This window comes from Pogoniulus pusillus, chromosome 16, assembly GCF_015220805.1.
Source record: "Pogoniulus pusillus isolate bPogPus1 chromosome 16, bPogPus1.pri, whole genome shotgun sequence".
NCBI classification, from domain to species: Eukaryota; Metazoa; Chordata; class Aves; order Piciformes; family Lybiidae; genus Pogoniulus; species Pogoniulus pusillus.
In genome coordinates this window covers 13712033-13737654 of record NC_087279.1, presented here as the reverse complement: position 1 = coordinate 13737654, position 25622 = coordinate 13712033, and the positions used below count along the sequence as shown (strand labels likewise).

The 25622-nt window shown below is 58.5% G+C and overlaps 1 protein-coding gene across 4 annotated transcripts; it reads left to right on the top strand.

Annotated features, from left to right (window-relative positions):
* Positions 1-1061: 1061 nt before the first annotated feature.
* SLC38A3 (solute carrier family 38 member 3) lies at positions 1062-24217 on the top strand. 4 transcript variants are annotated; one of them, XM_064156617.1, is made up of 16 exons: positions 1062-1123; positions 15358-15509; positions 15655-15739; positions 15831-15946; positions 16444-16517; positions 16598-16690; positions 16785-16866; positions 17517-17599; positions 17733-17791; positions 18194-18367; positions 18482-18561; positions 19252-19352; positions 19455-19579; positions 19945-20089; positions 20522-20625; positions 20722-24217. In XM_064156617.1, exons 1-16 carry the CDS (start codon positions 1112-1114, stop codon positions 20824-20826), a joined length of 1590 nt encoding a protein of 529 aa, XP_064012687.1. In that variant the 5' UTR covers positions 1062-1111; the 3' UTR covers positions 20827-24217. The 4 variants fall into 4 exon arrangements, with proteins under 4 accessions (XP_064012687.1, XP_064012689.1, XP_064012688.1 ...); XM_064156619.1 differs by lacking the exon at positions 1062-1123 and adding an exon at positions 1541-1581; XM_064156618.1 differs by lacking the exon at positions 1062-1123 and adding an exon at positions 7650-7794.
* Positions 24218-25622: the final 1405 nt, after the last annotated feature.

The following is a 25622-nucleotide window of genomic DNA, read 5'->3' as shown; positions in this document are numbered from 1 at the left end:
CGGCACAGGAAGCAACGAGCATTGATTTAATGAAGAAAACAAACAGAAAATTCCATTTGAAGGCAAGATTTTTTTTTTTGCTGGTGTGGCAGTGGCCAGGTGCTGGCAAGGCTGCCCCAGAGGCTGTGGAGTCTCTGGCTTGTAGAGATAGGCTGGACTGGCAGCTGCTCTGGGATGGGACAGGTGGCCGAGGGGCTGTCAGCACCGGCTGCACTGAGGAGTTGTGCCAGGCCCCAGCTACCTTCCTAGGATCTATGTCCTGTGCAGCAATAGAGGCTGGGGGGACCAGGAACTGGGATGTCAGTGCCACTGTAGAGCTCCTTATGACTGTGCAGCTGCAGGCCATGGTGTGCCAGATCTGATGGGGTGCTGATGCATATCTCACCATGCTGTGCTGAAACCACAGGGTACTGTGCAATGTTCAGCTCCATGGGTAACTTTTGGGTGTCTGGAGACCCCAGGGTGTGAAGGATTCCCCCCACTGGGGAGGCACCAGGTGGCACAGCTACCCCTTAGAATCATATAAATGTTGATTGGAAAAGATGTTTAGGACCATCAAGTCCAACTGTTAACCCACCACTACCTGGTCACCCCTCAACGATGTCCCTCAGCACCACAGCTTTTAAACACTGGAAGGGATAGGGTCTCCATCACTACCCTGAACAGCCTGTTCCTATGGGAGAGTCTGAGAGGAGCGATGCTGGGATGAGCAGGGTGTGCTCTGAGAGGGCTTCTGGGGACGCATGGGCCTGAGGACACATGAGCATGATGGGGTGGTGGGTGCTGGCCCCAGCGGGGCCAGGCAAGATACAAGGTGGGAGCAAGGAGGACTCAGGCAGGGCATAGATAGGGATCAGGCAGGGCGCAGGTAGGGTGCAGGCAGAGTTCAAGCAGGGTGCAGGGACGAAGCCTGTCAGTACCCTCAGCTGCCGTCAGAGGGCAGTCGCGGCCCATAGGGCCGGGCCGGGGCGGGGCTGAACGGGGGCGAGGCCGGTGTGGTGTGGGCGGGGACTGAGGCTGCCGTGGGGCGGCCAGGACCCGGATGTGGGACGGGCGGCGGTGGCGTGCGGGGTCCGGCCGAGCTGGGTGCGGGTCAGGTGCTCGCCCTGGCATGGAGCAGCCGGTAGCGCTGTGGGGCTGACGTGGGCACTCCGGTTCTGGGGTCCTGCCCTTCTCCCCGCCGTGACCGCGGCGGCAGGGCAGGGCCGCTCCTAGCCGTGGCGCAGATGTCCCGGGACGTCACGAGACGGCGGCATCGTGCGTGGGCGGTGTGCCGGCGTCACTAGCGCCGTGCCCGGGGGTTCAGCCGGTGGGAACCGGGACCGGCTGGCGGGCTGCGGTCGTGGCACTGCCCTCACCTTGCCGGCGGCGGGGCGGGCGGTGGGCAGTGCTCTCGGCAGAGCTGGCGCTGCTGCCTGTGCCCTGGCGCCTGTACCGCGTCCTCCCCGAGGACAAGCCGGAGCTGCGGTGCCAGTACGGTGGCTGGACACTTGTGTGCTCTGGCCCCGGTACAGCTGCTGCTGGTGGCAACATTCCCCACGCCTTGCTTCTGTGGCTAGCCAAGCCTGGAGCTGGTGACGGGTGGGTAACACGTGGGGCCTGCTGCCCGCAGGCAGGGTGGGGGTCCCAGAGATGCTGAAGAGCAAGTGGGGAGTTTTGGGTGGTGTGGAGTACACTGGTGACAAATAGGACTGGAGCTGACTTCCAGCATCTCTGCATCTTAGAAGGGGAGTGGGGTGCCCCTCTGACGGGGGAGGTCCTGGAAGGTAGAGCAGGGTGGGGGGTTTCCATGAGGAGCTGCGTTCTGCTGGTGGGGAAGGGTTACAGGGAATTGAGCTGTGGGGGAAGCAAGTGGAGCAGCCGGGCAGGGCTGGGGCACGTGCCCCTGGCACATGGTGGTTGCCTGATTCCAGCCGGCTGGACCCAGCTGGCCCACAGCCCCTGGGACTGGCCCGGCCCCATAGCAGACAGCACTGAAGTGAGCAAGGAGGGCCCGTCCCATACCCGGGGCTAGCAGTCACGGGGCCACCCGGCTGTGTCCCGGCAGTTTCCCCGCTCTGCTGGCCTCTCCAGCACCAGCAAGGTGGGTGCTTAGGCGACCTCCTGCTCTCTCCTTGGTTCCAGCTCAGCCTCTGCAGCCCCTGGACTCTTTTCTGACTGTAGGCAAGTGAATTGGTACTGTTAACCACCCTGGCAGCACTGCTAGGGTGGTGCTGGCAACTCTGCTTGGCAGTAAGGGTCTCAGGGACAGGAGTACTGGGGGATGCCATGTGCCTGGCCACGTGCTGGTGGTGACTGGTGACAGAGGCTGGCTGGGGCTGTTTTCCTCTCTGTTTGCTCAGCCGTGGGGGCGGCCAGTGATGTGGATCAAGGCTGATGTCCCCTGGGCAGCCAATTGTTGGCCAGCTTGGAGGGGAGGGAGAGGGGCAACTGCCCCAGGGCTTTCCCAACCATGGAGTGGGCTGCCATGCAAGCACTGCCCAGCCTGAAATGGTGCCACAGCCCTCCCACACACAAGGTTGGGTGATGCTAGGAAGACCAGGAGGTGCCCACAGGGACCCTCACACACACCACTTGTGGTCCACTGCTCTGGGATCATGGGGACCCTGGTGCTGGGGAACATGCCATCAGCTCAGGACATCAGTCCTGAGCACCAGCATGTCATTTTGTGCTTCTTCCACTGAATCTTTTTTGCTGGTGGGCCATGAAAAGGCCTTTATACCTTCACCTCCTCGTGTCTGTGTCATGTTCAACAGGACTCTGTACTGCTGTCTGGCCCTAGGACTGTCACCCTGGCAAGGTTGGGGGCCTGGCACAACCAGGGAGTGAGAAAAGTGGCTACATGAGCTGTACCTGCTTCTCAGTCAGTTCTGGACTCAGTGTCATCTCACAGGAGAGGAAGGATATGCCTGTGGCTGCATTTCTCTCTTTTGGTTTGGTTATTTAGATCTTTGAGTATGTTACAGTCATGTGGGCAAAAAGGCATCTCTGGTCATTCCCTGCTCCCCAGCTCCCCAGCCATCTGCCACCCCATTGCTTGAGGCCCTGGGCAGTGCGCCTGTTCCCCCTTGGGGCTCCGCCAGCCATCTCCACACTTGCGACAGCTTGCTGGGGAGCTCAGATTTGAACAGGAGAACCTCCAAGGTACTGTGGATACCCCTAGCATTGCCCTACATTTCCTTCCATCACCCCGTGCCAGGGCCCTGCCTCTGTTCTGGAGCTTCCAGCTTGGCCCTAGACCTGGCATTCCAGGGAAGGTTGTCCCTGCACCCAGCTCAGGTGAGTTTTGGAGTGTAGGGCAGCCCAGCCTGGCTGTCCTATTCTGCTAGTATCACCCTGTACATCCTTGGAGGCTTTGGGAGCTGCTTGACCTCCCTCCTTGTCCATAGGAATCCTGGGAGAATGCAGCGCAGGATGCCAAGGTTCCTGTGGGATAGAAAACTCCAGGGCTTGGGGAGCTGATGGAGGGCAACTCATGGCCTGGAGACCTTTAATGCATGTGGGATTATCCCTGCAGACTGGCAGATTCCCTTGGCTCCTCCAGCATTCTGGGTCCCTGGCACTGTTCTGAGAGACAGCTGCCAGTGCATCCCCTTCACAGGTGGCAACCAGCCTCTCTTTGCCTGCTCAATAGAAAACTCTACTTGCCCTGTCCTAAACTTTCCAGTTAAATGTGGGGAGCAGTGGGGCCCAGCATCTGGAAACACTGGGGAAACAGGCCAAGGCTCAGAGGAGCTGGCCTAGATCAGGGCACTGAGTACTGGACTTTTTGAGACCATCATGGCCACTTGGACTCTTTTGGCTTTAAAGCTATTTGAGTTGCATTTAAAAGCATTACAGTCCTTGCTAAGTCCTTGCTTAATTGCCTTAAAGGCATTTAAGGCGTTGCTGCAGGATGCCAAGTGCACAGGAGCAGAGCCTCTGGCCCTGATGGAGCTGTGGGTGCTGCCAGTGGGGACAGCAAGCATGAAAGTATCCCTTCTGGGTGGCAGATGTGCAGGCTCCTCCTGCTTGCACCTCTGGAGGTGTCAGGTTCTGCTGCATTAAGAGAAAGTTTATCTCCATCTCCAAGGGCCCAGGGCATCCTCCTGCTTTCAAGTGCTTCCAAGCAGCTGTGGTCCTGGATGGCTGGAAGCCACTTGGACATGAAGCTGGTCCAGTGTGGGACCAGCATCTCAGTGGGAGCTAGTTATTCCCAGGACCCCCCTCAAAACCTGGCAGTGCTGTGGGGATAAGTGGCAGGGTTACCCTGGGGCTTGTCCTCGGGTCCTTGATTCTCAATGCCATGCTTGGCAGGGAAGTGATTGAGGGCAGAGATAACCACCCTTCAGGTCTGGTGAGCAGCACTTTGCTTCTGGCTTCTGTAAAGTTAATTGGTTTCGAGGTTCCAGGAACAAATGAAGGAGAAAAACCCACTCTCCCAATGTGCGGGATCATTGAATGCTCTCTGGTGAGTTATAATTGCAAATCATGTTTTGAAATCACATTAACCAATTAGCCCTTGTTGTTGTTGTGCCCTGCCACATGACAGTGTGTGCCGCAAGGGAGCCACAGTCAAGGGCAAGGGCCATGAGCTGCCTCACACCAGCTCTGATCCTGGGCATTTTGCTGCCAGTATGAAGGGGCAGCCTTGGAGTGGGTTGCTGAGGGGAAAAAGAGTCTTTCCTGCTCACAGCCTCGGGCAGGTGTCACCCCAGGGTCCTCCCAGTCTACTGTGCCAGCCACAGGTGTTGCCCTCCTGCCACTGGCTTTCCCAGCCCCTTCCACCTGCTCTCCTAGTGTGCCCCACTCTGTCTGTGCATTGCTGCCAGTGGGGCAGGGGAGGGCAGTGAGGGTCTCAGAGCTGTTGAGGGGAGGCTGGGGCCATGCCTGTGGGATGGCCAGTGCTGAGGCTCAGAGGCACCCACTGGTGTGTTCCTGGCAAGGACAAGCACCAGGAGGCTTCTCGCTGGCTGTTGGGGGTGGATACTGCTTGGGCTGCAAATTTAGCTGTTATCATCACTGCATCTTCCTGCCATCTCCCATCTTGGCCCCGGGAACAGTGGGCAGTGGCAGGCAGCAGGCACAGAGGCTGAGCAAGGAAACCAAGTGTGACAAGTGGAGCATGCGCTGGCCACACACGGCACTCCTTCACATCTGGGTCCTGACTGGCCTAGTCCATGCCCCGATGCTCCTGAGGCTGAGTGGTTTTTATGTGCTTGCATTAATCTGCTCGATTCCTGTGTGGCTGAAGGATGAAAAAGAGGACAGCTTTGGGTTGAGAAGCTTGCTGAAAAGGCAAATGGCACAGTGGTGGGCTGTGGCAAAGCACAGCTGTCATGGCACTTGGCTCCATGGCATGAATGAGACAGGGTGCTGCTGGCCAGGCCACACCGTGCCATGCTGTGCGTCCTGGAAGGCTCCTCACATCTGGGAATCCAGCATCAAGCTTTCCATCTGTCTGGAAAAAAACATGCAGCTGCAGCTTTACAACTGGCTGGAGCTTGAGTGCAGTCCTGGCACCCCCAGAGCTGGCAGTGAGGCCACCTTGGGCTATGCCATTGGCTGGAGGGCTTGGGAGGGTGAGAGGGAGGTCTCAGCCCACCCCTTTCCCAGGCAGCCCCTTGAACACAGCGGCAGGACCAGGACCGGTCCCCATGCGGCTCCCTGCTGAGTGGCCAGCCCAGTGTCATGGATCTGGACCTGCCACATGTGAGATGCAGGTTGTGGGGACCTTCTGGGAGAGGCTCTGGGAAGTGTGGGGGCATCTACACTCCCTTTCCCTCCTCCTTTTCTCATTGCTTTGATTTTCCACAGCACTCTTGGAGAGGGGCAGAGCCACCCGACAGCTGGGTACAATGCGGCTGATAGATTTACCTGCCCAGCTGAAAACAGGCAAACGATGGAGAAGGATGCCACATACAGGATAAGAGAGGGGACGATAAATAGGGGGCACGGCTTCATTTGTTCCAACAGAAGCACAAGAGCAATATTTGGAGGCTGAGGAGCAGGCAGGCTATGAGTTGCAGCTTGCACCCTGACTCCCAGTATGTCCACCCTGTCAGTGGGTGCAGAACCGTATGCAAGAGGTCCACATTGCCTGTTCCTGTCCCTGTTCCCAGCCACCTGTATTGTGTTTGCTTATAGGGTGGTAGCTCTCAAACACCTTTTACAACCTCCAGCAAGGTGTGTTGCTGCCATCTCTGCACTGGTGCCACGTAGCTAGTTCCCACCTCTGCCAGGGCAGGGGAAGGGTTAAGCAAATGGCTTGAGCCCAGCGATGCCCATGGCCCTGAGTGTCTTGACTCCCCCCTCACCATCCTGCCAAACCTGGCTGCCTCTGGTCCCCCCCCGGCATGCCAGCCAGCGCTGGTTCAGCACTTACGCATGCTGCTGTTATTAGAAATTAGTTAATGGATGGCTCTGGCTGAAGCAGGGCAGCGGTAACAGGAGACTGGAATTGTGAGGAGTGCAAGGGACGGATATTTAACACCCCCCCGGCTGACGGCAGGGAGAGTGGGTACCGCTGCTGGTGGTGGGGCAAGGGGGGGCTTCCCTCCTCCCAGCTCTACAGCGACGCTCGCTGCTGGCCGGCGGAGTCCTTTCCGTCACAGGCTGCCTGAAGCTTCGCTAGGGTTTATGAAAGATATGTGTAACACAAATAAAGCCTCCCAGCAAGGCGCGGAGCCGTCCTGCCGACGTGCGGCGGCTGTGCAGGGCTCGCTGCTCTGCCGGGGGAGGCGGTGGGTGCATCAAGCCCCAGCCTTGCTGCTGCGGGAACCCCAGAGCTTTTCCTCCAAAGTAAAATCCAGGAAGGGCAGAAGAGCAGGCGGCCTGGGGGTGACGGCCCTTGGGAAGGGAAGATACTCTGTGAGGACATGGCTTGTGGCTGGCCAGGAACTTTTGACTCTCCCTGCAGTAGGAGGGATGCTTTGGGGAGAAATTCTCTCTTTGAGGCACTTCTATGTGGATAGACCCCAGAATTGTTTCTCCATGAAAAGAAAATAGGTGTTTCAGCTCAAATGGGGAAGTTTGATGGACACAAGAGGAGGTGATTGGAGTGTCCCCCCACTCTGGGTGATGCTGGGATGATCCCATGCAGATTGTTTGTCCCAGTGTTGAGAGGTGCCAGGGGGTTCATTGTGGGTGCAGTGGGTATCCTCAAGCAGGACAACCAAATGGGCTGATTTAATGTGGGGGCAGCTTGAATTTTCCAGGTTGGGGAGAGACTGTGGCTGTGGGAGGTGCTGGTGAAGACCTTCCTGAGCTATTGGGTGAATCTGTCCCTCTTTAAGAGTGGATAAAACCCAGCGCCCATGCTCGAGGTGTTCTGGATTTAGCCCTTCGAGTTAGACTAAAGCAAGTGTGACAGCCCTGATGCTTTGAGTGACAGCCACTGGCCTCTGTCTGGCGCTCTGGGGTGTGATTGGTGGGGTGTTGATACCCAGCTGAGGTCGTGATATCCAGTGAGCTGGCAATGCCAGGTACAGTGGTGATACATGGTGGGGCATCAGTGCCTGGTGACCATGCCCAGTGAGGCACCAGAGTGCTCGGTGAGTGGCTGCTACCCTGGGGGCGGCTGTGCTCGCTAAGGCTATTGCTTCGGAGCGAAGCCGAGGCGGGCCAGCCCCTTCCCGGCTCTGGCTCTCTTACAGCGCGGAGATTGGAAGCCTACAGGATGGGGGCGGGCCCGGCTGCGGTTTAATCCCCGACTCCGCCGGGATTACGGCTGTAGGATAGTCTCTAATCCGCGGCAGCAACCACCGGGGCTGTTCGCCCCATCCCGCAGCAGAGGCACTGTTGGAGAGGGGACAGGTAAGTTATGCCCCGTCTTCCCAGTTGCACTGACCGCCGTGCTTTTTGCTTTCTCCTTCGGCACACTCCATAGCTGCAGCCATGGACCTCTCCTCTTCCCTCGGTTCTCCCTGCACTCCGCTCTAACCGCCCCCCCCCGTCTCCCTTCGCCCCTCGCCCCGTCTCCCTCTCTTCCCGCAGCCCCCGCAATCCCTTGTTCCACCCTTTCTCCTCCCGGAGCCGCTCAAATCCCGCCGCTCCCGGCAACAGCGGGGGAAGGGTCCGGGGCTCCCGTAGCGCTGGCAGGTGGCAGCGCCCCGGGACTGTTTGCTTTGCTCTTCTCTTTGCCTCTCCAGCTGCTGAAACCCTCCGCGGGTGGGTAAATCCTGCGAGGGCAGGGGAAAGGCAGAGCCCCATCTCGCTGCCACCCTAATGCCCCGGCTGAGTTCCAGCCTCGGCACTGGATAATGATAATACTGACGACCCCCAAGCCTCTTTTTCTTTCCTTTTTTTCCCACTTTAATTTTTAATTGCCCATGGGAACAACATATGTTTCTTAAGGCTGGAAGCAGTGGCCGCCGGGATCGGGTATCAGGGTGCTGGTGTGAGGAGCAATGCGTGGCGTGGGGCACGGATAGGGAGAGCGATGCCAGGCGCTGCTGGGGTTTGTCTGGGACGTGCGTGCGGTGTTTCCCCAAGCCCGGGTATTTATAGAGCCTGGCTGGCCGGGACAGCAGTGTGGAATTGCAGACGGGACATTACATTCCCGCCCGCCACGCGTGTCCCGTGCCAGCCAGCACGACGGCCTGCTCTGGTGGCAACAGCCTGAAGCATCTTGTCAGAGAGAAATCTTCTCCACGGGGAAACTGAAGCATGGCAGGTGGCTGCTAGCCTTGAGCAACCCGTGCCAGCAGTTAACTCTGCAGTGGCACGGGGGAGTCAGGGCTCCTGGCAGGTCCCCAGCAGGTGGGACCGAGGGGACGTAGAGCCCCGCTGTGGGACCAAGCCCCTTCTGGCTGAATAAGGCATGTCTGTGTTGAGCCGGTGTGGAGAAGACAGGGAATTTTCCACTGACATTTGGATCACACCCAAGTTGAGCCGTTACAACTGCCCGATCCCTGGTGCCCGCCCCTGGCATGCGTTCACCCCCTGGCTTCAGAGAGGTACCCCAGAGAAAGCCTTCCCTGCCCTGCGGTGCTGCCTTATCCCCCGCAGTCTGAGTGCTAGTATGTCCTGGCTCTGATGGCCAGGGATGCAGCAGGGCAGCAGGAACACCCTGTCCAACTCGAGGGTGGCATGGGGGTGCTGGCACTGTGGGGAGCCTGGCTGAGGTGCAAAAGGCCCTGGAGTGCCTGGACATGCTGCAGCTGTAATCACAGGCCGGGGCCACGGCCACGGCAAACAAACAGGCACCGGCAGAGCCTATTTTCCTTGGCGCGCAGGGAGAGAGGGAAGGAGCGGGATCCCACGGGTTCCTTTGGAAATGCAGCCCTTGAGAAAACAGAGGCGAGTTGAGGACTAGATAGGCCCCCCTTCCCCCTGCCCTCCTCACTGCGTGGGTCTCAGCCGCCACTCACCTCCCCAGGCGCTGACGCAGGTCTGGGGCCAGCTGAGTCCCCCATGCTGGTGAGGAGATGGCCAGCATGGTCCTGCTGTCCCTGTGCTGGGGAGCAGACAAGCTGGCTGGCCTGATGGTGAGAGTAACAAGGCTGGGGACAGCAGTGGTCCCACAGTACTTGGGCAGGTTGTGGCCCTAGGTTAGGACAGGATTCTCTGCTGGGGATGCCGGATTATCAGAGGGACACACTAGTGCTGCCTGCAGAAAATGACAGACTGGATTTTTGCCATTGGCCCCTCAATGTTGTCCTGCCAAGGCCGGGTGTGTTTTAGGAAGTTGGAGCTCCTGGAAAGCATCTTGCTTCCAAGGTGAAACGCATGTCCAGAGGTGTGATAGAAAAACTCGTATGGTTTTTTAGATGCCACCTGCCATCAGCCCCTGCATGTCCCAGTCCATGCCACCATCTTCCTCAGGTGTCCCTGAGTTGCTGCTGGGCAGTAGATTGGCTTTAAGTTTTAAGCAAATCCCAACATTGAGCCTAAAGCTGGCTGAGATGCTTTGGGCTCAAGCCACTGTCTCGCCTAACCACCCCTATAGCCACGCTGGGTGCCACTGGCCTCATGCTGTGATCACTACATTCCTGTCCCTGTCCCCATGTTGCCAGCTGTCTCTGCTGTCTGACTTGGTTCTACATGAGCTCAGCACCTTCTTTCCATGCTGGGTTGGGTTAGTGGTAGGCCAGGCTGTGCTAATGCTGGGCACAGCTCCCCTGCACTGCCTGTTGTCCAGACCCATGCCTCAGTTTCTCCATCATTCTCCCCAGCTCACTTTGGTACCAGTGCTTGGACGTGGGAGGACTTGGATTGATGGTGGTGGTTGGTACCTGTCCTGTGGCCCTGTCCCATGGCATGTGACCAGCAGTGGATTGTCATGGATGGGCTATGAAACAGCTCTGGTGCTGGAGCTATGATGTTTGTCACCTCCTTCCCTGTGGTGCCTTTTGCCTCTCTGGTGTGTCTCAGGTTCCAGTATGTCCATTGCTGCAGGACAGTGCTGGGGCCAATGACCACAAGTCAGCACAACTGCTGGCATGCTTCACCTGTGGGCATGTCCACAGGCTTGGTGAGAGCTGTCCCTGAGGACATGGGTGTCACTTGTCCTCTTTGAGTGGACACCATTTTCTGCATGGTGTAGAGGTGATGGCCTGAAGCTGCAGAGGCAGATGTCTGAGTCACTGGAGGCCTTCTAGCTGGTTATTACCAGTGGCTTTGAGAGCAGCTTGTTCCTTCTTGCCATTCCCAGTTCTGCCCCGATTGGGGTGCTGGGAGTGTCTTCTGAGCCATGGTGGTATTTTAGGCTGAAACCCTAGGCCTGCCCAGGCTGGGTGAGCCTAGGAGCAGTGACCATACTGGTCAGGTTGTGCTGGGACTGTGGGCTTGACTGGCACAGCTCTTGGATGGGATTATCTCATAAGGGGCATCAGTAGGTCTATTTAGAGTGGGTCTAGAGTGAAGATTCCCAGAGAAGGTCTTCAGTCATTTACTGGGCATATTGTCTCAAATTATTCCCCATTCCATGGCTGATGGTGTGCCCATGTACAAAGGGATGCACCCTAGAGACCTCATCCCAAAGGTGAGGTGTCTGGCTGTGCCCCTGGGTAGTTGGATTTGCCCTTCCTAGGTGCTTGTTGTTTCTGGGGAAGGTGGGATGGTGGCACTGCCTTGGCTTGGCTGGGAGGTGCAGAGGAAGAAGTGCTGAATGCTGTAGATTTAAAAACAGGTTAGGGAGCTAATTTTAGGTTGGCAGGTCAGGGGGGAAGCCACATCTCTGTGTGCCTGGGAGGAAAGGCTGGTTCTGATCCCAGTACCTGGGCCCCCAGGGCTGCACTGGGGTGAGGAGCAAGGAGGGGTGTTGTGGCATTCTCTCTGTGTTTGCCTACCCTGCTGGAGCCAGCCTCCCTTGGGAGATGTTGCGCAGGGACCTGTGAGGTTCAGGCTATGGGCTCAGCTCTGGCCCTGTGGTTACACACCCCTGTGCCCGTGGCGGTGCTGGGGACTAAGCAGAGACCTCAACCTGGAGTTCACCCTGTGGTCCTGGGGGCTGGGCTAAGCAAGAACTCCAAGCTAGGGGTTACCCCATCCCGAGCAGCAGTACAGGGGGTTGACCAGGGATGCCAAGTTGGGGGTCACCCCTTGCCCAGTGGTGCTGTTGGGAGTAGCTCCAGGGATGGGGGCTGATGGTAGTGGGGGAACGTGGTTGGCATCCCTGCCCACTTACCCACACTGTCCATCTGTCTGGGAGACTTTATCATCAGCACAGTCCCAGGGAACATGAGACCTGTCTGTGCCTGGCTCTGCTGAAACCCGAACAGGCACCTGGGCAGGCAGGCATGGGCGGGGGGGGGCCTTGGTGCCAGCCCCTCAGCACCCACACCAGCAGGAGCAGGGCACCTGGCTGTGAGCACGCAGGCCAGCAGCTGTGGCAGGCTTCGCGCTAAATCCGGATTACCAACCCGGAATAGTCCCACGGCCCCAGCTGGGACGGATTAGCTGGGATTCATCTGCAGAAGCAGAGGAGATGGGGAGGGAGACTGCCCTGTGGGGGGTCCTCAGCGTGGCGGGGAGCACTGCCAAGGAGATCCACTGCTTTCATCCCCGATGGGTGACATGGATGGGTCTCATGGGCTGTGAGGACACAGTGGGTCATCGTGCCCCTGGCTGGCACCATATGGCTGAGACACAGCTGGCAGGCAGCAGTTGCGAGTCCCCATGTGTGCTGTGCTCCCACCGGCACGGTGTGTTCTGGCAGGGACTGTGCCGAGGTTTGACTGGAAAAACTGGTGTAGTGCAAGGGACAGGCTTTCCCAGGATGGTACGTGTCCTCCTTGCCACACTCATGGGTGTGAGGGACCTTCCCCATCTGACATGTTCTGCTGGCATTGCCCGAGCCCCACCTGCTGCTGTCTGTGCCTTGCTCCCAGGTGGGATTTTCCACTTTTAAAGTAAACTCTGGGTGGAGATGAGGTGATAGGTAGAAGGATGCAACCCCCTCCAGGACCCAGTTCCCCACCGTGGTGCCCTGGCCGCCAGGGAAGGCTAGCAGGGATCAGGGCAAGCCCAGGGCTGCCTGCTGCCTGCCCGGGCTGGGAAGGGATTTGGGAGCCCTGCTGTCCCACACTTGTCTGTCTCGGTGAGGAGGTCAGGCGTCTGTCCTGGCTGAGACGAGGCGTGCGAGACCAAACGTAGCCTTCCCTCGTGTGCAGACGTGGCCGGCAGGGAGGGTACGTGCCGCCCCACGCATATGGCTCAGCGTTGCCCGTGGGAGGGCTGCGGGACAGCACCGGGGCCCGGCTCGGGCTGCTTGTCTGTGCTGGAGGGTTGATGGGATGGATGATGTCTTTAGTGTCACCGAACAGTGGGACAGTAGGAACAGCAACTTGTAGAGTCAGGGCTGGGCAGGGGGAGGTGGGAGGTGTCTGTGCAGTGAGGCTGTCACTGTCCTCCTCTCTCAGAGCCGGCAGGCAGCAGAGAGGCACATGCAGGGAAATCAGTGCAGATGGCTCAGCAGCCCCCAGGGACATCGCCCTGGGTGCCAGAGTGGGTACATTCTGAGCCCACACACGTGGCTGTGCCCATGTCATTGGGCAAGCAGGTCTGGGTCTGGAAGTAAGGAAAGGGACAATGTTAGGTATCACATGGGCTGTCCAGTGTGGCAGTGAGGACCATAGTATCCCATCTATGGGGTGGCTTGCCAGTCCTTTGGTAGGCTGAGGGTCTCAAGGGCAGCACGCCAGGGGAAGAAATCCTCAGAGATGCTGTACCCAGAGTAGAGGGTCCCCAAATGAGGTGGGTGCACAGGGACAGGGGTCAACCTGCTGTCCTCCAACCCTCAGGGAGGACCATGCCACCTCCCCCAGGGCCATTCACTGCTCCATGTATTTGCTGTTCTGACCCGCCTTATCGCAAGGCAAACAGCAGCAAGCCGGGCATGCTCTGCCCGATCGAAAAGTCTCCTGTTCACTCCCCTTTCATCTCCCCACCTTCCCCGGCCAGCACTGCTGGGAGACCCTGGCCGAGGGGCAAAGGCCGGGACCAGCCAGGGAGGTGACAGCAAGCAGTGCCAGGGCTGTGCCAGGGCTATGCCAACTCTGCCCGGCGGGAGGAAGCGTCTGGGTGGTGTCGCTAAGCCCGGTGCATGCGAAATGAGCCCCCCTGTGCCGCTTGCTATTCCAAGAGGCGCTCAGGGGAAGAAGCTGGTATTTCCTGAGCTGCCCAGAGAGGTGTAATTATAACCTGGGAGAAGAAAGGGGCTGCAGAGGAGAGTGCCCAGCCTTCCCGGCGCCCGTGGGGGAGTGGGCAGAGGAATGGAGCAGCTCTGCCCACACCAGTGGGATGCAGCAGAGCCCTGCCTGTGGGCAGCCTGATGGTGCTGGTGGGAGTTTGGGGAGGTGATGGAGCAATGGGGATTTGGAGGCTCCTCAAGTTCAGCACTAGGAGTGGTGGGTTTGGTGATGCCCACCCACAGTGGCAGGAAGGCGCAGAGTTAACAGCAGTGTTTGGACATGCTGGCAACCCTGTTTGTGCCTGGATCTGGCCCAAGCGGAGGCCTAGCACAGGGGAGAAATCATCACCCAGAGCCTGCCCTATGCTTCCCTCTCTTCCCCATACAGCTGAGCCTGCCTGCACTGGTCCCCACTGCCCTGTAACTTAGCCTGGTGAGGAAACTGAGGCAGGGTACAGGGCAGTGGGCCCTGCTATACACCCCATTCCCTGGGTCAGAATTAGGCAACTACTGGTAGCCAGCCCATGGCCTGAGGTGGCCCTGGCAGGTCTCTTTGGTGGCCTGGGTGGGCAGAGACAAGCAAAACAGTGTCTCAGGAGCCCGGAGGTGCTGACGCCCACACTCTGCCGTGTCATCCTCCCCTTGCGTGCCGAGGTGGCTGTTGTCCCCAGCATCTCCCTGCCCCAGCAGTGCCATGGCAAGACTGTCTGGTCCCCGGGGCCAACGATCCCCTAGGAGCACAAAGACAGGCACGCACCCGGCCCCCCCTGCAGGGACCCCAGAACCAGAATGATGGGGCGGCATCGCCCTCCCCGGGCTGGGGACTGTGTCGCATCCTGCCCAGCCCTCACCTTGGACGAGTGGGCATCGTCTGATGGCCAGACACGGCCTCAGCGTGAAGCCCCCCTGGCTGGCTGGTCAGGACCCCAGCCTCTCAGAACGGCGGGGGGTGGCGGGGGACCCTGCCCCGGCTGCCAGCCTGCCCCAGAAAGCCACCCTGTGCCGTTTCCCAGCGGAGCGGGGCGGGCCGGGGCTCGCACAGAGGCAGCTTTGTGCGGCGTGCCAAGGCGTCCCGCGCTCGGCAGCGCTGCCTGCCGCCTTCCTGTGCCAAGGAGCTGTCTCCCGGCCCCGCGCTCTTTCCTGCTCCATTTGTCCGGCCCTGACGTGCCCCCGAGCCCCCTGCCTTGGCACGCTGGCAGCACCGGCCTTGGGCGACGGGACGCGGGTGAGCCCTTCGTGCCGAGCGTTGCCACAGGCTTTATGTAATGATGGTGGCTGGGGGGGTCCCCGAGCTCCGCGCCCTGTTCCCAGCAGCCCTCCCAAACGCCCCTGCTCGACTGCCGGCACCGTTTTCAGGAGGGGAGAATGAGGCACGGTGCTGAGAGCCGCGGGCGGGGGAGCAGAGGTGGGCGGGTGTCTCGGACGGAGCTATGGGCCTGAGCTGGCACCGAGCTGCTGGCACGGGAGTGGAGCAGCCCGTGGGGTGGGCTGCAGAATGGCCGTCTGGGCTAGGGAGCAGTCCCACCTAAGGACCCTTGCAATGCGTTTGGAGCTGGGGCGAGCTCTGTTGTGTGCTGAGCAAAGGCAGAAGTACAGCTGTAGTGATGCCAGGCTGGCCATTCCTGTCATCCCTCAGTGCCTGTGAGCCCACCAGCACTCCCAGTGAATGTGGGGCTTGTGGGACCCCAGGCCAGCCCCCCCTGTGCTCCTGCCCAGAGCCAGACCCCTGTTGCACTCTCTTTCAGAGCCCAAGGAGAGTTCAGAGCAAGCCCAGCCACCTCCCCAACATGGATACTAGAAACGTGCCCCTCCAGGCTGAGATGGTGGAGCTGGTGCCCAATGGGAAGCATGCAGCTGCACTCACCACCTCTGCTGTCCCATCTCTGACAGGTGATAGGTAAGAGCCCTGGGACAAGCAGGGGTGCCAGGGGTCTGGGTGGTCCTCTCTGCTGCTCCCTGCCCAGGCAATGCCAGCTAATGCTGCCTGGGTATAGTGGCTCTCAGTTCTGCTTTGGCCTCACTGTCATCCCTCCGGTGGCCAGGTTTGAGGAGAACCAGTCTGGTACGGCAGAAATGGAGGAGTTCCTGCCCCAAGGTGCCGAGAAGAAGCAGACACACTTCACTGATGTGAGTATTGGCATGGGCACCATGGTAGTGAGATGGGGTAGCTCCCAGTGTGACTAGTATGTCCCTTCTTTGTTTTGTCTTTTGTGTGCAGTTTGAAGGGAAGACATCTTTTGGGATGTCTGTCTTCAACCTGAGCAATGCCATCATGGGCAGTGGCATCCTGGGACTGGCCTATGCCATGGCAAACACTGGCATCATCCTCTTCCTGTGAGTGCTGTCACCTGCAGGTACCTGGGTGGGAAGTCTAGGGTGGGGGGAGAGGTTCTTCCAAGGATGGGTGTTAGGGGTGCAGGTGAGAATGGAGTCTTGAGGTGATGCAGGGACTGATACCCTACTGCCTGAACAATGTTCATCCCGGTCTGACCCTGCTGGGTGCTCTGCCCCAGTGAGGAGGAGGGTGATGTAGGCTTGACTTCTTTAATACAAGGCCAGATTTCCCCGTGTGGCCCAAATGACAGGGATGCTGGCTCTCCTTGGGTTTGGGGACATGGTGGGGAGGACTTGCAGGCCTGGGGCAGCCCCATGGCTGTGGGTGCCCTCATACTGTAACCCATCTGCCCTGTGAGCACCCAGCCAATGCCAAAGCAAGAGGCTGAGTGGCCTGCCAGGATCTGCAGGCAGAGCCTGCCCACATGAGGTTTGCCCCATGGCTGTATCTGAGTCTGATGCTCTGAGCTGCTGATGACAGCTCTGTCCTCCTGCAGCTTCCTCCTGACGGCAGTGGCTCTGCTTTCCAGCTACTCCATCCACTTGCTGCTCAAGTCCTCTGGCATTGTGGGTGAGTGCTGCATCTCTAGTGGGGCCGTGCCAGGGTGTCCCCTCTCAGCCCTCACCCCACCACTGCTCCCCATCCCACAGGCATCCGTGCCTACGAGCAGTTGGGCTACCGAGCCTTCGGCACACCAGGGAAGCTGGCTGCAGCCATTGCCATCACGCTGCAGAACATCGGAGGTGAGGATGGGGCTGGAGGGTCACCTCTCACTGCTGGGGATGGGGAATGGGTCCAGAGCACACCAGCACAACATGACCTTGCTCCACCTCACAGCCATGTCCAGCTACCTGTACATTGTCAAATCTGAAGTGCCTCTCGTCATCCAGACCTTCCTCAACCTGGAGGAGAAGACCACGTGAGTGCCTCCTGTGTGCTATCCTGAGGCTGACGCCGAGGCTTTGGCTCCAGCTGTGCAGCCCATGGCGGGGATTTAGTGCCATTAAGCCACTACTATTTTTGATAACCATCAGTGCTGAAAAAGCCCGTGGGTGGGATTAAACTGGTCTGAACTTCCAATCCCTACTCCTCACATCTCCTTGGGATCATGCTTTCCTTCTTGAGCAGAGCCTGAAGTTGCAGGGTGGATGACATGAGCTCTGGTTTAGAACGGGTTGTACCCCCTCCATGCTTGCAGGGCCGAGCAGAGGTCCTGCCCCATGGGCGGCTGGGGGGCAGTTCCCTCTGCCTGGGGCACTGAGGAGCTGGCTGAGTCCTCGTGCAGGCAGTGGTATCCTGGGCTGCCTGTAGGCAAACATGTGCTGAGAACAGCAGTTCTCAGCCTGCACACAGCAGCTCAAGCTCATGGGAGTGCACCACTATGGGACCACAGTTCCAGGGCACCTTTGAATGCTGGCAGAGCATGGACACCAGCCATGTGGGCACCAGCTAGTGTCCCCGGAACTCCCAGCTCCAGGGTCCTCACAGAGGGCAGACAGCCCCCCACTGATGGCTGCCTGTGCCTCACATGCTCCAGCAGAGTGGAGCAATAAGGCCTTCTGCTTCCAGGGACTGGTACATGAATGGGAACTACCTGGTGATCCTGGTTTCTGTCACCATTATCCTGCCCCTGGCCCTCATGAAGCAGCTGGGTAAGTTAGAGGGATGACACTTGTGGCACCAGTGGGGTGATGGTGCCAGCCTGGGAGTGATGAGCAAGGAGGGGACACTCAGCCAGAATGAGAGGACTACCCATACCCACCGGGTACTCTCCTCCCTCCCCAGGCTACCTCGGCTATGCCAGCGGCTTCTCCCTCAGCTGCATGGGCTTCTTCCTTGTCTCGGTGAGCACCTGCCAGCACGTGCTGGCGGCCCGGGATGCCAGCATCCCTTCTGCAGGGCGTGTGGCCAGCTGTGTGCGGTGGGGACAGTGGGAACAGTGGGTGCTCGGGGCTGCGGAGATGCCGTGGCAGTGCTGTCAAGCTGCTGGGTTATTTTTGTCTGAAGGAGTTGAGTGCTGGGAGGGGGTGCCGGGAGGGGGTAGCCACACATGTGGCCCCTCCACGTGCTGCTGCCCTGCTCTGGCCTGCTGCCCACCCACACAGGGATAGGCTGGGGGGCCAGTGTCACCATGGATGCCACATAGAGGGGTCTCTGTAGGGGCACTCTCCTTCTGGGCACAATGCTGGCTTGGTGCTGGGGGGTCATATTGCTGGACAATGACTGTCCCTGTGTCCCTGTGCTAGGTCATCTACAAGAAGTTCCAGGTCCCTTGCCCACTTCCTGACCAGGACGGGAATTTTACTGGCATCCTTAACAACACCCTCCTCAGCACTAGTGACTACCAGAATGGCTACACCGTCCTGCAGGCACCTGAGCAAGACACCTGCAGCCCCAGCTTCTTCACACTGAATTCCCAGGTAGGGACCTGGACCTGTGTCTCTGAGTGAGATCCCACCCTTTGCATCCCATGAAGGTGCTGGCAGCACGTGGCAGCTTGACTCCTGGTGCTCAGCCACCCTCCTCTCACACAGACGGCGTACACCATCCCCATCATGGCCTTTGCTTTTGTCTGCCATCCTGAGGTTCTGCCCATCTACACTGAGCTGAAGGAGTGAGTCCTGGGTGGGGGCACCCACAGGGAGGGGTGGGCTTCATCTAGTGCTCACCCAACAGCAATGCCATCTGGGTGTGATACCTGTGCCAGGGCACCGTGGGGGTGTGGGTGATATGACCTTGGGTGGGTGATAGGGAAATAGGATTTGGAAAGGGTGGTTTCGCTCTCAGGAAGAGGGTATTACAACCAAGGGTGGGACAGTGGGTGACATTACCCCTAGGAGATAGGTGACACAACCTGAGGTAGATGGGTGGTGGATGACAGGAGCTGGGGTGGGTGCTATCAATCCCAGGAGGTGGGTGGTACAATTTGGGACAGGTGGTGAGCAATGTTGCCCTTGGGACATTGGTAATAGAATCTGTGGTGAGTGAGCGGGTGGGCGGCTGGGTGCTGGGGGGTAACATTGCCCCTGGGAGGTGAGTGCTACAGCTTGTGGTGGGTGGTGGGTGGTACAGCCCCTGGAAGGTGGGTGTTATGACTCAGGTGGGCAGGTGGCTGGTTGGTAGTGAGTGATCTGACCTACCATGCAGCCCAGGAAGAGGTACACACTCCCACTTCTCACAGCACTCGTGTATCTCTGGGTACTCCAGCATGATCCCTGCTGGATGGGTACTTGGTGCCAGCAGGTGCCACAGAGTGGGCTGGCCCAGGCTGTGAGGGCCATGCTGAGTCCACCATATCTCACAGCCCCTCCAAGAAGAAGATGCAGTGCATCTCCAATATCTCCATCATGGTCATGTACCTCATGTACTTCTTGGCTGCCCTCTTTGGCTACCTCACATTCTACGGTGAGTTCTTGGGGAGGGGGATGGGGGTCCTGCCGGCATGCTAGCACTGGGGTGGTGGCGCTGCTGGGGGCTCACCCGGTGGCTCCCCACTGGTGCCCACAGGCCGGGTGGAATCAGAGCTGCTGCACACATACAACAAAGTGGACCCCTTTGACGTACTCATCCTGTGCGTGCGGGTGGCCGTGCTGACAGCTGTCACGCTCACTGTTCCCATCGTCCTCTTCCCGGTGAGTGGCTGCAGGGGGGTGCTAGGTGGCGTTGCCACTGCTCAGCCAAAACAGGACCTCGGCAACAGGTTTTGAGAGGGGAAACTGAGGCAGCAATAGGACTGAGGCCCAAGGTTAGGGTGGCAGGATCAACAGGACTGCAGGGATTGGGAAATGGCACTGAATGGATTTTGGGGACAGGTCTCAGGCAAGGGCAGGGGTGATGAGGAGGCCAGAGGAGCCATGAGGACAGAGCAGAGTAGGGGTAACTGGGACTAGTAGTGCCATGGACAGGGCTGGGGCAGGGGAAAGGGTGATGGGAACGGGCAGGCTCGTGTGGGCCCTGGGTGCCAGGATGCAGCAGGACACCCTGTCCCTGTCCCCAGGTGCGCCGGGCAATCCAGCAAATGCTGTTTCAAGGAAAGGACTTCAGCTGGGTCCGCCACATCATCATTGCCGTGGTCCTGCTGACCTTCATCAACCTTTTGGTCATCTTTGCCCCCTCCATCCTTGGCATCTTCGGCTTGATCGGTGTGTGGCAGTGCCCTGTGCCTGTTCCCCCTGCTGGGCTTTGGCTGACCCACTTGTGCCTCAGTTTCCCCTTCTTACCACATTGGGACCAGGCAGCCTGTGGGGGTCCCAGCCTAGTCCCTGCCCCCTCAAACTGGTTTCCATGCACCAGCTGCTTGCCATGCTGCCCTCTCACACTTGCTCTTCCTCTGGATATTTCCCTTGAGCCTCCAAGCTGGGCTCCCCCTGCTTGGCATTCGCTTTGGTGCCAAGGCGCTGACTGCAGGGGGGGATGTGGGGACAGTGCCAGGACATGGTGTCCCTAGGTTCCTGGAAAGCTTTGCCAGGCCTGAGGGTGGCAGGAGGGGGAGAGAACCTAGCCCAGCTGTGGGGCTGGCACAGCTGAGCTGCAGGATGGAGACCCTCTGCCCACTCTGTCCCTGTCTGCTCCAGGTGCCACGTCTGCTCCCTGCCTCATCTTTATCTTCCCGGCCATCTTCTACATCCGCATTATGCCCAAGGACAAGGAGCCATTGCGTTCCACTCCAAAAATCCTGGTAAGCCTGAGAGGGGGACAGCACAGGGAGGACAGGGGTGAGGGCTCAAGACCCAGTTACACTGTCTGTCCCTGACCCACTCCCGTGTCCCTGCAGGCTGCCTGTTTTGCCCTCCTCGGAGTGCTCTTCATGATCATGAGCTTGAGCTTCATCATCATCGACTGGGCCACAGGTGGGGGGAAGAGTGGTGGCGGGCATTAGCCAGCACCGGGTGCCCACGCCAACCTCCCCCCCACCTGCTGGAAGAGCCGGCCCCGGGTTCAGCCCTACCGGGCTTCCCCGAGGACCTTCTGCTGTTGCTACCCATCACCAGTGGTGGTGCTGAGGGGGCATGAGCCATGACAGGTGTGGGAACCCCTCCCTGCTCTGCGCTTCAGTTTCCCCATCTGTAAAATGGGGAGAATAATACTGCCCTACCTCACCGGGAGCTGGCTGTCAGGTGGAGCTCATCTCTGCATACCCAGAGCTGCTGGCAGCGGGCACTGCCAGGGGCATGGGGCACCGCCTGCTGTGGGGGCCAAGGAATAGAGCTCTTTCCTGGCATTGAGAGCCCTGATGAACAGTGTCTGCGTGAGGCTGGAGTCCAGTGTGGTGGTTGAACCTGTAGCAATGCCTGTGCCCAAGCCACCTGCTCTCTTGCCCTGCCATCTTCTGGTACCTGGCAAGATACCACCCCACTGCTTCAGCATCATGGGGGCAGTGTGGCTGCTGTGGGCAAGTGTGGTCCTGCTGCTGTGGTTGGCAGTGCCCAGACCGCTGCTCTTGAGCCTTCTTGAGAAATAGTTGGTTGGTTCCTGATGCCCATGGATGGGACCCTGCTGACCCCCAGGCTGTGCTTGGGGACTGGCCATATTGCTATGGGGAGGCAGCATGCCTGCCGAGGGCACCCACTGGCACCCTGCCCATGTTGCAACTTGGCTACCCAGGACATAGGTGGGAGGGCTGGGGCCCAGCTTGGGACTCTAGAGCCACTCCCCTGTCTGGACACCAAGGTGATGGGTACTCCTGTGACCCAACTTGACCCTGCTAACCTTGCCTCTGGGGCCAGCAGCCAGATCCTCACAGCCCTTGACCCTCCACCCACCCACCCATACATGCTGCTGGGACACCCTATGCCATGCCAAAACTCTGGGAGCAACAGTCCCACCCCTTGCCACCCTCCTCAGCAGGTGGGCAGCCTGGCAGGGTGGGCATCATGGGGTGGGGTGGGAGAGGTCTTGCAGCAGAGTTCATCAGAGATGTATTTTTTTACTGGCTTGGTGGAGTCTGGATTTTTTTTTTTATAAATACTGTACATAAAAGTAGATTTCTCCTACACATACAAAACCTGTTCATCCCCTCCAAAAGCAAGGGAAGCAGGTGGAGTAAGAGAACCCTCTCGGCTTAACTGTGAGATTCTGGGTCTGCTCAGAACCAAAAAGGAAACGTACAAAAGATGGAAAAGTGGATCATTGCCTGTTGAAAACTACAGGGGCATTGCCAGGGTTATGCAGAGATGCATTTAGGAAAGCAAAAGCTCAATTTGAAAGAAAATTGGCCAGGGATGTCTGAAACTACAAGAAAGGCTTCTTCAGTTATGTTAAAGCCAAGCAGAAACAGAAGGAGAACATTTGCCCTATTAAACAGGAGAGATGAGCTAGTCAACAACAGTGCTGAAAAGGCAGCTGAAGAGGCAGAAGTCCTCAACTCCTTCACCTCCATCTTCGCCAGCACTGCTGGGTCCCAGGACATGAGAACAAATGTCCAGACTGATACAGACATAGGCCTGCCATCGGTGAAGGAAGAATTGGTGTGTCAACTACGACAAGAGCTTGACCTGTACGAATCGATGGTCCCAGATGCCATCCACCTGAGGGTGTTCAAGGAACTGGCTGTTGTTGCTGTGAGGCAGCTCTCCATAATATATAAGGAATGGTGGAGGTTGGGAGGTGTGCCTGAAGACTGGAAGAAGGCTAATGTCACCCCTATCTACAAAACAGGTTCCAAGGAGGACCCAGGCAATGATAGACTCATTAGCCTAACATTAATCCCTGGGAAAATTATGGAGCAAACCCTCCTGGGGACTATTGCAAGTAAACTGAAGAAGGTGGTAGGGAAAAGCCAACATGGATTCACCAGGGGTAAGTCGTGCTTGACAAACTTGATTGCCTTCTATGACAAGGTGACATGCTCAGTTGATGTGGGGTGAGCAGTGGACACATCCACCTGGATCTATCCAAGGTTTTCCACACCATCTCTCACAGCCTCCTCCTTGAGAAACTGACATACTGTGACCTAGACAAGTGGTCTGTGGGGTGAGTGGAGAGCTGGCTGACAGGCCGTACCCAGAGGGTGGTAATAAATGGCTTTCTCAGACTGGCAACCTGTCACTAGTGGGGTGTCCCAGGGATCAATATTGGGCCTAATGCTGTTTAATGTCTTTATTAATTATTTAGACATTGGAATTAAGAGCACCCAGATGAAGTTTGCTGATGACACAAAAACAAGTGGGGAAGTTAACACCCCAGAAGAGAGCTACCCCCCAGGGAGACCTTGATAGGCTGGTTGAGCAGGCAAGAAGAAACTGGAGTTTAATGAGGCGAAATGTAGGGTCTTGCACCTGGGAACACATAACCCAGGCATACAGCTCAGGTTGAGAGCTGCCTAGCTTGAGAGAAGCACTGTGGAGAGAGACCTGGGGGTCTTGGTGGACAAAAGGCTCAACATGAGTGAAGTGTGCTGTGGTGGATAAAAAACAAAGCCAATAGGATGCTGAGTTGCATTAATAAGGCTATCACAAGCAGGGATAAAGATGTCATTCTCCCAGTCAGTACTACTCAGGCTGCACCTGTGTACAGTTTTGGTCCCCACTATACAAGGAGGATGCAGACAGGTCTTCCATTCTCTCGCCCCTTTCCAGCCTGCCATATGAAGGAAGGCTGAGAGAACTGGGTTTGTTCAGCCTTGAGAAGAGAAGGCTTAGGGGAGACCTCGTGGCCATGTACAAGTACATAAACAGCATCTATTATGAGGAGGGAGACTCCCTTTTTATAAAGAGCCACATGGTGAAGACAAAGGGCAATGGGGACAAGTTGCTACTGGGGGGATTTGGACTGCATGTCAAATGTTTTTACCCGTTGAACTATTAAACATTGGAATAAACTCCCAAGGGAGGTGGTGGATTCGGATTCCCCTACATTAGACAGTTTCAAGGTCCAGCTTGACAGGGCGCTGGGCCATCTCCTTTAAACTATATTCTTACCCTGAAAGGTTGGACTAGATGATCCTTGAGGTCCCTTCTAATCTGGTATTCTATGAATATATACTATGAATATATATTTTTTTTCATGTGCTGTGTTGCTCTGGGTAGCTCTGTATAATGTACATATCCATATAGGGCAGAATGGGGCTGTGACCTGGTGCCAGAAAGGGGCACTGCAGCAGACCTGTGCTGCAGTGTGACCCCAATGTCCTTGTCCCCAGCCCAGATGCCCTGTGGCCACCCTTGCGCCATGCTGGGGGGGTACACTTTTAAGAGGTCTGTGAGGCAGTGTCCATGCTGGTGAGGAGGCCAGTGAAGGCTCTGGCAGTGAGAATAAAGATGTGAACATGTCCAGGTCTCATGTGTCACTGGGGCGGGAGAGGAGTTGGCACGCAGGCTGGCACCCAGCACGCAGCATCCCGGGACAGCAGAGACACAGGGACACGTGTGCACCCGGGGGGGGCGCGGGGACACGAGCACACGCAGATGTGTTGGGGCGAGGGAGGGGCTAGGCTCCGTGGCCGCCAGGGGGCACTGCGTTGGGGCGAGAGGGAGGGGCTAGGCTCCGTGGCCGCCAGGGGGCACTGCGTTGGGGCGAGAGGGAGGGGCTAGGCTCCGTGGCCGCCAGGGGGCACTGCGCTCCCACGCCACTATCCGGGAGCGCGGACGGGTCCAGGAGCAGGAGCCCGGGCAAAGGGCATCCTGCGGAATGGCACTCTCGGGGAGCGGGAATGCAGAGCTAGGGGGACCTCGGGGAGGGGATTCCCCTGAAAGTGGGACCCATGGGAAGTGGGCCTCTGTGGAAGCAGGGCTGGAGGCATTCTCTGCCCGGTGCTCTATGTGAATCCCCTGAGGGCAGTCCTGAGCCCCGCAGCCTTTTCCCACAGCAAGTCGTGGGATGAAGGTGAATCGCCCCAAGCTCCCACTCTCCCAGGCCGGGCCACTCTCTTCTCCCCGCATATAGGCACGGGGCTTTCCTCCAACCGGCCCCAGGTCTGGGCACTGAGCCAGCTCATTAGCAAAGACTAATTAGCGCCGCGGCCGGCTCCCACGGGAACAGCCCTGCTCCTTCTACGCCGGGCTCACGGTCGTTGCCCCACGGTCCCCACGTCTGGGCTGTATCTGCGGATGCTGTGCCCCTTCTACTGGTATTGCAGCTTCCACATGAGACATCCCTTGGTGCCACTCACCCTGATCGTTGGTGGCTGGTTTAGGGAGTGAGAATGGACCAGGAGGACCAGGGGGCGGTGAGGCTTTGTCGTGAGACTGTCACGGAACTGGGGTGACTTCCCGGACACGGGTCAGCACCTGGCACAGCCAGACACACCGCTCGGGTTGTGTGAGGGGTCCAGTTCCCAAGGGAGTATCGCGGGTAATCCCTGCCCTGGGCATGAGCTGCCCAGTGTCCAATCCCCCCGGTCCCATCCTGCCCCATCCCTTTTCACAGGCACCTCCATCCTTGGCATCCTCCGAAGAGATCCTTCCTCCGGCAACGTGGCACATGGGTCTCCGAGGGCTGAGCCTCAGGGCCGAACAAGCAGGTCCCCAAGGTCTGAGGCACCACCCCGTGATACCGTGTCCCCACAGGAGGCGGCTCTCAGACACAGCACGCCCCCGCTGCTAGCCCATGGCTGCAGCCACCTCTCTGTGCTCAGAGGAACCCACTCGCAGACTCCATCCCCTCCCTCGCCCCTGTCCCGGAGCGCAGCATTGCCCCAGCCCACGTCCCTCCCGGCAAGGGTAAGGCCCCACCCCC